This window comes from Dendrobates tinctorius, unplaced genomic scaffold (assembly GCF_039654945.1).
Source record: "Dendrobates tinctorius isolate UK_male_01 unplaced genomic scaffold, ASM3965494v1 ptg000143l, whole genome shotgun sequence".
Taxonomy (NCBI): Eukaryota; Metazoa; Chordata; class Amphibia; order Anura; family Dendrobatidae; genus Dendrobates; species Dendrobates tinctorius.
Window position 1 is genome coordinate 9184445 of NW_027361810.1, and position 12851 is coordinate 9197295.

Here is a 12851-nt window from a genome sequence, read left to right on the forward strand (position 1 = left end):
AATATAATACAGCCCACCTCCCCATAGAATATAATGTAGCCCCCATATTATATAACACAGCCTCCCCCATAGAATATAATGTATAATGTACCCCCCATGGTATATAGCACAGCCCCACATGGTATATAGCACAGCCCCACATGGTATATAGCACAGCCCCACATGGTATATAGCACAGCCCCACATGGTATATAGCACAGCCCCACATGGTATACAGCACAGCGCCATGGTATACAGCACAGGCCCACATGGTATAAAGCACAGCATCACATGGTATATAGCACAGCATCACCACATGGTATACAGCACAGCACCATGCTATACAGCACAGGCACACATGGTGTAAAGCACAGGCCCACATGGTATATTGCATAGCATCACATGGTATACAGCACAGCTCCCCCATTGGTATACAGCACAGCGCCTCCATTGGTATACAGCACAGCTCCCCCATTGGTATACAGCACAGCTCCCCCATTGGTATAAAGCACAGCCCCACATGGTATAAAGCACAGCCCCACATGGTATAAAGCACAGCCCCACATGGTATAAGGCACAGCCCCACATGGTATAAGGCGCAGCCCCACATGGTATAAGGCGCAGCCCCACATGGTATAAGGCACAGCCCCACATGGTATACAGCACAGCCCCCCATTGGTATACAGCACAGCTCTATGGTATAAAGCACAGTCCCACATCGTATAAAGCACAGCCCCACATGGTATATAGCACAGCCCCACATGGTATATAGCACAGCCCCACATGGTATATAGCACAGCCCCACATGGTATACAGCACAGCGCCATGGTATACAGCACAGGCCCACATGGTATAAAGCACAGCATCACATGGTATACAGCACAGCGCCATGGTATACAGCACAGGCACACATGGTGTAAAGCACAGGCCCACATGGTATATTGCATAGCATCACATGGTATACAGCACAGCTCCCCCATTGGTATACAGCACAGCCCCACATGGTATACAGCACAGCCCCACATGGTATACAGCACAGCCCCACATGGTATACAGCACAGCCCCACATGGTATAAAGCACAGCCCCACATGGTATAAAGCACAGCCCCACATGGTATAAAGCACAGCCCCACATGGTATAAAGCACAGCCCCACATGGTATAAGGCACAGCCCCACATGGTATACAGCACAGCCCCCCATTGGTATACAGCACAGCTCCATGGTATAAAGCACAGGCCCACATGGTATGCAGCACAGGCCCACATGGTATGCAGCACAGGCCCACATGGTATGCAGCACAGGCCCACATGGTATGCAGCACAGGCCCACATGGTATGCAGCACAGGCCCACATGGTATATAGCACAGGCCCACATGGTATATAGCACAGGCCCACATGGTATATAGCACAGGCCCACATGGTATATAGCACAGGCCCACATGGTATATAGCACAGGCCCACATGGTATATAGCACAGGCCCACATGGTATATAGCACAGGCCCACATGGTATAAAGCACAGGCCCACATGGTATACAGCACAGCCCCCCATTAGTATACAGCACAGCGCCATGGTTTACAGCACAGCCCCATATGGTATATAGCACAGCATCACATGGTATACAGCACAGCCCCCATTGGTATACAGCAGAGCGCCATGGTATAAAGCACAGGCCCACATGGTATATAGCATAGCATCACATGGTATAAAGCACAGCCCCCCATTGGTATAAAGCACAGCCCCCCATGGTATATAGCACAGCATCACATGGTATACAGTACCATAGTATACAGCACAGCCCCACATGATATACAGCACAGGCCTCTTCCTCCTCCGGACCCCTCTGGCCTCTTCTTCCTCCTCCGGACCCCTCTGGCCTCCTCTTCCTCCTCCGGACCCCTCTGGCCTCCTCTTCCTCCTCCGGACCCCTCTGGCCTCCTCTTCCTCCTCCGGACCCCTCTGGCCTCCTCTTCCTCCTCCGGACCCCTCTGGCCTCCTCTTCCTCCTCCGGACCCCTCTGGCCTCCTCTTCCTCCTCCGGACCCCTCTGGCCTCCTCTTCCTCCTCCGGACCCCTCTGGCCTCCTCTTCCTCCTCCGGAGCCCTCTGGCCTCCTCTTCCTCCTCCGGAGCCCTCTGGCCTCCTCTTCCTCCTCCGGACCCCACTGGCCTCCTCTTCCTCCTCCGGACCCCACTGGCCTCCTCTTCCTCCTCCGGACCCCACTGGCCTCCTCTTCCTCCTCCGGACCCCTCTGACCTCTTCCATGGAGACTCTTTGTTCCCCCTCCTCTCCAGGGACACAGACTACCCTCACCCACTCACTAGACTCTACTCACCGGACCGGAGCAGAGTAGGAGCAGGAGCAGCAGCAGGGAGAGCAGAGCTGCATGAAATGCGCCCCGTGTGCACGGGGCCTTACAGCGTCTCCATGTGGTGTCTTTATAGCACTTAGAATCATAGAATCGTAGAGTTGGAAGGGACCTCCTGGGCCATCTGGTCCAACCCCCTGCTCAAAGCAGGATTCGCTAAATCATCCCAGTCAGATGTCTGTCCAGCCTCTGTTTGAAGACTTCCATTGAAGGAGAACTCACCACTTCTCGTGGCAGCCTGTTCCACTCATTGATCACTCTAACTGTCAAAAAGTTTTTTCTAATATCTAATCTGTGTCTTCTCCCATTCAGTTTCATCCCATTGCTTCTAGTCTTTCCTTGTGCAAATGAGAATAAAGTTGATCCTTCTACAATGTGACAGCCCTTTAGATATTTGTAGACAGCTATTAAGTCTCCTCTCAGTCTTCTCTTTTGCAAACTAAACATTCCCAAATCCTGCAACCTTTCCTCATAAGACAGGGTTTGCAGACCGGTCACCATACTGGTCGCTCTTTTCTGAACTTGCTCCAGTTTGTTGATGTCTTTTTTAAAATGTGGTGCCCAAAACTGGACACAATATTCCAGATGAGGTCTGACCAAAGAGGAGTAGAGGGAAATAATGACTTCACGTGATCTAGACTGTATGCTTCTGTTAATACATCCTAGAATTGCATTTGCCTTTTTTGCTGCTGCATCACACTGTTGACTCATATTCAGTCTGTGATCTATTAGTATACCCAAGTCTTTTTCACATGTGCTGTCACTTAGCCCTATTCCTCCCATTCTATATATGCTTTTTTCATTTTTATTGCCCAGATGTAGTACTTTGCATTTCTCCCTGTTAAAAACCATTCTGTTAGTTGCTGCCCACTTCTCCAGTTTATTTAAATCTTTTTGAATCCTCTCTCTCTCTTCTCTAGTATTAGCTATCCCTCCTAGCTTTGTGTCATCAGCAAATTTAATCAGTTTACCCTCAATTCCTTCATCTAAATTGTTGATAAAGATGTTGAACAATACAGGGCCCAGGACAGAGCCCTGTGGTACCCCACTTGAGACATTCTTCCAACTGGATGTGCAGCCATTTACGACCACTCTTTGGGTCCGATCACTAAGCCAGTTATGAATCCACCTAACAGTTGCCTTGTCCATTCCATACTTAGTCATTTTTTCAATAAGGATTGTATGAGAGACTTTGTCAAATGCTTTGCTGAAGTCAAGATATACTATATCTACAGCATTTCCTTGATCCACCCAATCAGTGATACCGTCATAGAAGGAAATTAAGTTAGTCTGACATGACTTATTAGTTACAAACCCATGCTGACTCTGTTTAATCACTTCATTCTTATCCAGGTATTGACATACATGTTGTTTAATAATTTGTTCAAAGATCTTTCCTGGTATAGAAGTCAGACTCACCGGCCTATAGTTACCTGGGTCCACCTTCTTCCCCTTTTTGAAGATAGGAACAACATTTGCTCTTCTCCAGTCTTCTGGCACTTCTCCTGTTCTCCAAGAATTTTCAAAGATTATAGAGAGGGGTTCAAAAATTTCTTCTGCTATCTCCTTCAGTACTCTGGGGTGTAATTCATCTGGACCTGGAGACTTGAATTCATTTAGGTTAGCTAAGTGTTTCCTCACTATCTTTCTGTTTATAGATATCCTGGATTCTTCTATTCCCTTAATAGGACAGTGAATAACAGTTGATGTTACATTTCCTTTCGGAGAGAAAACAGATGCAAAATAGGAATTTAAAAGTTCAGCCTTCTCAACATCCTGTCTTACCATTTCATCATTTTCATCCTGTAAAAATCCTATGCTACAATTGTTTTTTTATTTATTTTGGTCCTATACTGAAGCATTTTTTCTTTTTTAGACCTTTTTACTCTTCCTATAATATAGATTATTCCAGTCAGCGTGCTTGGTTATGTTATCGCTTACATGCCTGCTGAGTGCAGTGTGTTACCCTCCTGCGGGGGCTGATAGGGTTATGTCCATAGCAAACTCGGGGGGCCAAATCTGTCCCTTCTGATGTAGTAAGCCAATACAAAATCCCAACAGCAGGAATCATAATGAAAAATAGTGGCCAGTACAATAACCACACCACCAGATAGCATTAGCCAAGGAAAACCCCACCAAGTTTGCAAACATACAGAAAGAGAAAGGAGTCTAAATCCATTAGATAAAATCAGATCCTTATTTTATTCATTATATCACATCAAAAAGTAAACAATGTATGACAGTATTATGTCAGAGTGATAAATAGGAGACCAAGGTGCAACACTAGTGCAAAACTCATGACAGCATAGAATATCAACATGTATATAATGCCAGTGCAGCAATATTAAGGTGGCCCCCAAAGACACAAATTGGCAGGGGTATGTAGATCCCCTAGTGAGGTATGTTAAAAATCCCAGTAATCCACTGCCTTTCAGACATCAGGTCATAACCCCACTTATCATAACTTACCCATGCTGTCAGAAGGCCTGCACGCTGTGCCCCGACGCGCGTTTCGCGTGGGCTTCTTGCGGGGGCTGTGGTAAGCCATCAGCACCCGTTGTCCAATCGCAGCGGCACGACTGACAGATGATCCTCCCTCTATCAAACACCTTAGATGCAGTATTTATGGGGTATTACGGCCAGGGGTCGGAGCTGACTGAGTTCTTAAAGGGGTTGGCTTAGATTTTAGATTATACGTTTAAAAATAAAAAATGTTAAAAAAGACGCAAAATACTTTCCAATTTCTTCAGATATCCCACGTGTCTTGTGTTCTTCCAAAATCTCAGTTCTCTTGCTTCCCTAATGATTGGATCTTATGTGACATCCATCTGGCAGCCGATATTAAATCACTTGGCATGATCATTTCACAAAGCCACACCGTGGACCCGATGATACTGGGGTCTTGACCAATGCAGAACCTGGTAGAGATTACATTAGGTAGCTTATTATTTTTCTCCCACTGTAATGCTGACCCTTTTACTCTTTTCTCCCGCTATGTTGTCAGAATGCCACAGAGAAGATAATCATCACTTCCATCGGTTTCGTCATCTGTCACAATGCCGCTATCTGATTTCCTGGCGGCGCTGAAGGATAACCCTTACTTTGGTGCTGGGTTCGGTCTGGTTGGTGTGGGCACAGCTTTGGCATTGGCTCGTAAAGGGGCCCAGCTAGGAATGGTGGCCTTCAGGAGGCATTACATGATCACGCTGGAGGTCCCCAGTAAAGATAAGAGCTACCAATGGCTGCTGAGCTGGATCTCGCATCACGCAAAACGCACGCAACACCTGAGCGTGGAGACGTCGTATCTGCAGCACGAGAGCGGCCGGATCAGCACTAAATTTGACTTTGTGCCCAGTCCTGGAAATCACTTCATTTGGTAGGTGCCCCCTGATGGGTTTCTTATGAAGATGATGTAATGGGGGGCCGTAGTTATTGTCAACCAACCTGTCCGGAGGAAGCGAATAAACTGCGGAATACACTTCCTCCAATGAGGCAGAAAAAGCTTTAAATCTAAATACTCTTAAATGGTTAATCAACTATTTCCAGACAGGAATTCTAAAAAGTCTCAATGTCTTTTTCGTAAGGTATAGAAATAAGTGGATTCGCATAGAGAGAAATCGTGAAAAACAGATGATTGACTTACACACAGGAACCCCCTGGGAGTCTGTTACCTTTACTGCAATAGGGACCAATAGGGATATTTTCTTCAATATTCTACAAGAAGGTAAAAAAGGAGTCTGATGTAATAAACCTATAATACTAATGTACAAGAACCTTGCTACTATAATACTGCCCATATGTACAAGAACCTTGCTACTATAATACTGCCCCTATGTACAAGAATATAACTACTATAATACTGCCCCTATGTACAAGAATATAACTACTATAATACTGCCCCTATGTACAAGAATATAACTACTATAATACTGCCCCATATGTGCAAGAATATAACTACTATAATACTGCCCCCTATGTACAAGAATATAACTACTATAATACTGCCCCCTATGTACAAGAATATAACTACTATAATATCGCTCCTATGTCCAAGAATATAGCTACTATAATACTGCTCCTATGTTCAAGAATATAACTACTATAATACTGCCCCTATGTTCAAGAATATAACTACTATAATACTGCTCCCTATGTACAAGAATATAACTACTCTAATACCGCTCCTATGTACAAGAATATAGCTACTATAATACTGCTATGTACAAGAATATAACTGCTATAGTACTGCTCCTATGTACAAGAATATAACTACTATAATACTGCCCCTATGTACAAGAATATAACTGCTATAATACTGCCCCTTTGTACAAGAATATAACTGCTATAATACTGCTCCTATGTACAAGAATATAACTACTATAATACTGCTCCTACGTACAAGAATATAACTACTATAATACTGCTCCTATGTTCAAGAATATAACTACTATAATACTGCTCCTACGTACAAGAATATAACTACTATAATACTGCTCCTATGTACAAGAATATAACTACTATAATACTGCTCCTACGTACAAGAATATAACTACTATAATACTGCTCCTATGTTCAAGAATATAACTACTATAATACTGCTCCTACGTACAAGAATATAACTGCTATAATACTGCTCCTATGTACAAGAATATAACTACTATAATACTGCTCCTACGTACAAGAATATAACTACTATAATACTGCTCCTATGTTCAAGAATATAACTACTATAATACTGCTCCTACGTACAAGAATATAACTACTATAATACTGCTCCTATGTACAAGAATATAACTACTATAATACTGCTCCTACGTACAAGAATATAACTACTATAATACTGCTCCTATGTTCAAGAATATAACTACTATAATACTGCCCCTATGTTCAAGAATATAACTACTATAATACTGCTCCCTATGTACAAGAATATAACTACTCTAATACCGCTCCTATGTACAAGAATATAGCTACTATAATACTGCTATGTACAAGAATATAACTGCTATAGTACTGCTCCTATGTACAAGAATATAACTACTATAATACTGCCCCTATGTACAAGAATATAACTGCTATAATACTGCCCCTTTGTACAAGAATATAACTGCTATAATACTGCTCCTATGTACAAGAATATAACTACTATAAAACTGCTCCTACGTACAAGAATATAACTACTATAATACTGCTCCTACGTACAAGAACATAACTGCTATAATACTGCTCCTACGTACAAGAATATAACTATAATACTGCTTCTACATACAAGAATATAACTACTATAATACTGCTCCTACGTACAAGAATATAACTACTATAATACTGCCCCTATGTACAAGAATATAACTACTATAATACTGCTCCTATATACAAGAATATAACTACTATAATACTGCCCCTATGTACAAGAATATAACTACTATAATACTGCCCCTATGTACAAGAATATAACTACTATAATACTGCTTATATGTACAAGAATATAACTACTATAATACTGCTATGTACAGGAATATAACTACTATAATACTTCCCCTATGTACAAGAATATAACTACTATAATTCTGCCCCTATGTACAAGAATATAACTACTATAATACTGCTCCTATGTACAAGAATATAACTACTATAATAATGCCCCTATGTACAAGAATATAACTACTATAATACTTCCCCTATGTACAAGAATATAACTACTATAATACTGCCCCTATGTACAAGAATATAACTACTATAATACTGCCCCTATGTACAAGAATATAACTACTATAATACTGCCCCTATGTACAAGAATATAACTACTATAATACTGCCCCTATATACAAGAATATAACTACTATAATACTGCCCCTGTGTACAAGAATATAACTACTATAATACTGCTCCTATGTACAAGAATATAACTACTATAATACTGCCCCTATGTACAAGAATATAACTACTATAATACTGCGCCTATGTACAAGAATATAACTACTATAATACTGCCCCTATGTACAAGAATATAACTACTATAATACTGCTCCTATGTACAAGAATATAACTACTATAATACTGCCCCCTATGTACAGGAATATAACTACTATAATACTGCTCCTATGTACAATCATATTACAGCCCTATTTATAACATGTTTTCTTTTGTCTGTGTTCTTTCTTGTAGCTAGAGAACTTGCTCTTCGCCAGCAGGAGGGGAAGACGATCATGTACACCGCTCTGGGTGCTGAATGGCGACCATTTGGTTTTCCAAGGCGCAGACGCCCCCTGACTTCTGTGGTGCTAGAAGAAGGGATTTCTGATAAGATTGTTCAGGATGTGAAAGGATTTATCGACAATCCCAAGTGGTACAGTGACCGAGGCAAGTACCTGATCCCCCGAGGATGAGATTGGGAAGAGCACATTGTGTCTGCGGGTCTCTGGGAAATGTTATCATGTTTTCTTTCTCCCCTACTATAAATCACAGGGATCCCGTACAGACGCGGATATCTCCTGTATGGGCCGCCTGGATGTGGGAAGAGCAGTTTTATGTAAGTATCATTGTGACTTATAGGTTTGTATTATGGATATGACATATTGGTGACTGCAGGTCAGGGGGTTATTTTAGGGGATGATTTTTGGAAAGTTGTGTGTTTTGCTCTCTGGTTACATTGTCTCATGGACCCCGCTGTCCTCTCAGCACAGCCCTGGCCGGAGAGCTGGAGTATAGCATCTGTCTAATGAGCCTGAGTGACAACAGCCTCTCAGACGATCGCCTCAATCACCTCCTGAGCGTCGCTCCGCAGCAGAGCATCATCCTATTGGAGGACGTGGATGCTGCTTTTATTAGTCGAGATCTGGCAAAGCAGAGTAAGTGTCCAGTAATTGTATCTCTTATTGTTACCTGCATTATCCTGAGTCATAACAACACATTACATAATGTGTGCAAATGATCCTGAGTTACATCCTGTATTATACTCCAGAGCTGCACTCACTATTCTGCTGGTACAGTCACTGTGTACATACATTACATTACTGATCCTGAGTTAGATCCTGTATTATCCTCCAGAGCTGCACTCACTATTCTGCTGGTCACTGTGTACATACATTACATTACTGATCCTGAGTTAGATCCTGTATTATCCTCCAGAGCTGCACTCACTATTCTGCTGGTCACTGTGTACATACATTACATTACTGATCCTGAGTTACATCCTGTATTATCCTCCAGAGCTGCACTCACTATTCTGCTGGTGCAGTCACTGTGTACTAATCCTGGAGCTGCAATCATGGTTCTGCTAGCCGTTATGGTGACAGTCAGTAAGCTGGTTGCTAGATACTGACTGTTCCCGCCTATCCTACATCAGGGGCAGTAGATTATATTCTGCGTCTCTTCTCTTTCAGATCCCTCTGCCTATCAGGGGTTCGGCCGGTTGACGTTCAGCGGTCTGTTGAACGCTCTGGACGGTGTCGCTTCCACTGAAGCTCGCATCGTGTTTATGACGACTAATCACATTGACAGGTGCGATGGTGAAATGTTCCTCATATACTTGGTGGTTTCACACAGTTTGTAAAATCTCTCCTTGCTGCCATTGAATATTAACATTCATACTTAGGCTGGAATGGGCTTTCAGCCTCCAAGTATGACACTAATCACAGCTGAGGGTTTGTTACTATTGTATGCAGACTAGCAAATCCATAAGAGTAAAACACCTCAGCGTTCACCTCCTTCTTGTCCTGATAGTTTGTTACAATGTATCAGTCAGTTCTCTGCACTTAGTGTCCTGAAGCTGCAAATACTTTGCTTTTTTTATTGTTTTACTGAACTTGCATTACATTGTTTTATAGTAGTCACTTCCAGAGCTGCATTCGGAGTTCTGCTACCTCTTGGTAGCAGTCAACATACAAAACTTTCATGGACGTGTCCCCTAAGAAATCTATTTGTTTTCTGGTCCTGGTTCACTGCCCCAGACTGGCCGAGTACTGCGCTCCGCTTTATTTAGCGGCTCCATAGAGAATGAATGCAGCGGCGGATGAGCATGTGCCCCGTTCTGCTGATAGGAGCGAGTGCAATCTCCTTGATTGTCGCCCATTCAGAAGTTATCAGCTACCTCTTAAAGGGAATATTCTGGCATTTTAAAGGGATTGTCCACTTTCTTAGTATTTTTTCTCAAACATGGCTTATGAGAAGGGAAAGTGGTGCAAGTGCAGCGTTACAACACGGAGGCTGCTGAGTGATGAGTCTGGTCACATGCCCCTCCATCACGGGCCGTGCCCGGGATCTAGTCTCCATAGTGAAGCACCTTAGCTAAGAGGAGAGCAGTGAGGGAACTTAAAGGCAACCTTTTGGGAAGTCAAGAAGAGAAAGTGTGACTAGGCCAATGTGTAACAATTTAATTCTTGCACATTGGCTGCTCTTCCTTTGGTCGGCTCATGCAGTATGTAACGTTGAATAACCTATAGTACTGCAAGGCGCGGGCGCCGGCCAAAGGAGGAGCCACCCGCGTGGAGCAATATAGCTTAGGGCTATTGATAAGTGAATGTGCTCGGATAAGGTGTTATATGAGCATGCTAAGAGTGTCTGCAGAGTGCTCCAAAAAAATATGTTCGAGTCGTGCGCGAGATCTGACGTTCTTCTGTCTCTGTAGGTTGGACCCAGCGTTGATCCGACCAGGTCGGGTGGATGTCAAACAATTCATTGGACACTGCACCCGGTGGCAGCTCGCCCAGATGTTCCAGAGGTTTTACCCGGATCAGCCCAATTCTGCCGCTGAGGAGTTTGCGGACTCGGCCCTTCGCGCCTTTGAGCAGATTAGCGCCGCCCAAGTGCAAGGCCATTTTATGATGCACAAAAATGACCCCCGGGCCGCCATCAAGAACATTCCCTCCCTGACGCTTTAACAGACCGCGAGGGCCACGTTTTACCAAGGACTGTCCAGTTTTGTCTAACTGGAATCAAGTTAATTGGGATTTTTGCTACTCTTCTAATGCACTCCATTCTCAAAATCATTGCTTGCTGTAAGTGAATGGAAACTTTGTTGCTCCCACACAGGGCTTGAAATTCAGTTCCATCTTGGATCATAGAGAACAAGAGGCTGCACGTGTCTCTGTCAGACAGGACCAGCACTGCTCTAGGGGTAAACTGGAAAACTCTGGTTTTCTGACAGCAAGCAGAGATCTTGAAAATGGAGCAGAATTCACACAAGAAGCCTATAAGAAAGAGGTTTTTATTTTTTTTATTATGTGATGGTTTAGGTATTCATACATGTTGTGGACAGCTTGGAGAAGTGTGACGGCTGATCGCTCTGCCTGAAGCTGCTGAATACACTTCCCCTTTAAATGGAGCAGGCCAGGCAGAGCGCAGTTGCCCATATTATTACACCTTCCTTAGGGCTAATGCATGATTAAAGGGGTTGTCAGTGATTAAAAAAACATGGTTGCTTTCCTTGACCTACAGCGCCACCCCTGGCTGCAGGTTGTCTGTGGTGTTGCAGCTCATCCCTGTTCACATTAATACAGCTGAGCTGTAATAAAACCTGTAGACAGGGTTGATGCTATTTTTTGGGGGTGAAAATAAGCAGCCATGTGCTTTTAATCCTGGAAAACCCCTTTAAAGGCTCCAATTAAATTGAATAACCCAGCATTGTCTTCCACCTCGCAGCCGGTTTGATAAAGAAACATCGGAATAATGCGGTTATAATCGGAAAAATATGTATTGGGACGATCCATTTCTGCAGCCGCCATCAGTAATTAATGGCCTCCAGTCTATAAGTGCGGTCCTTCGGGGGCTCCGGGGCCAGGAAAAGAGCGTTCTGTTCCAGGAGCAGGAACCATGGCTGCCTCATAATGAGGTTTTATTTATAGACCTATAGCGTCGCCTCGTCAGACAATAAAAGTGCATTTATTATTAACTGGATCCTGAATGTTTTATCTCCCATCCACATCCCTCACCCCCCACCCCTCTAACACAAAACACTTAAACGACTCGTCCAGTTCTGATTTTCTTTATTTTAAAGCCCCAGTATGTCAGAAAAAAACAATCACATTTGCCTTTCCGAAACCCACCAAGGTTTAATTCTGCCCGAGCGTCTATATTCTGCCATTACCATCTCTCACGAGTTTCTGTCATTAGAGTAACTCTTCCAAAATCATCATTTAAGTCTGACATTGCAACTTGGGCTCCATTAAAGTGAATGGACCCTGCAATACCATAAGCAGCCTGTGGACAGGGGTGGTGCTGTTTTTATGGGAAGAAAGCAACAATATTTTTGGAATCCCGGGCCACCCCTTTTACAGGTGATCACACAAAATTAGAATATCATCAAAAACTGAATTTATATCAGTTCTTCAATACAAGGAGTGACTCCTATATTCTATAGAGTCATTACACACAGAGTGATCTATGTCACGTGTTTATTTCTGGTAATGTGGATGATTATGGCTTACAGCCAATGAAAACCCAAAGTCATTATCTCAGTAAATTAGAATACTTTATAACACCAGCTTGAAAAAATGATTGTAAAATCC

At 43.2% G+C, this 12851-nt stretch overlaps 1 protein-coding gene across 5 annotated transcripts in view; it reads left to right on the plus strand.

Annotated features, from left to right (window-relative positions):
* The window catches only part of BCS1L (BCS1 homolog, ubiquinol-cytochrome c reductase complex chaperone), a 23931-nt gene extending 11696 nt beyond the window's left edge, over window positions 1-12235 (plus strand). For 2 of the 5 annotated variants that reach the window (XM_073545403.1, XM_073545404.1), the window contains 7 exons: window positions 5351-5722; window positions 5931-6070; window positions 8512-8706; window positions 8812-8875; window positions 9025-9194; window positions 9729-9846; window positions 10973-12235. In XM_073545403.1, coding sequence (XP_073401504.1) covers window positions 5403-5722; window positions 5931-6070; window positions 8512-8706; window positions 8812-8875; window positions 9025-9194; window positions 9729-9846; window positions 10973-11225 — 1260 coding nt within the window. In that variant the 5' untranslated portion in view covers window positions 5351-5402 and the 3' untranslated portion in view covers window positions 11226-12235. Of the gene's footprint in view, window positions 1-5350; window positions 5723-5930; window positions 6071-8511; window positions 8707-8811; window positions 8876-9024; window positions 9195-9728; window positions 9847-10972 lie in introns of those variants that run through there. The other 3 variants (XM_073545405.1, XM_073545406.1, XM_073545407.1) reach the window with 3 other exon arrangements.
* Window positions 12236-12851: the final 616 nt, after the last annotated feature.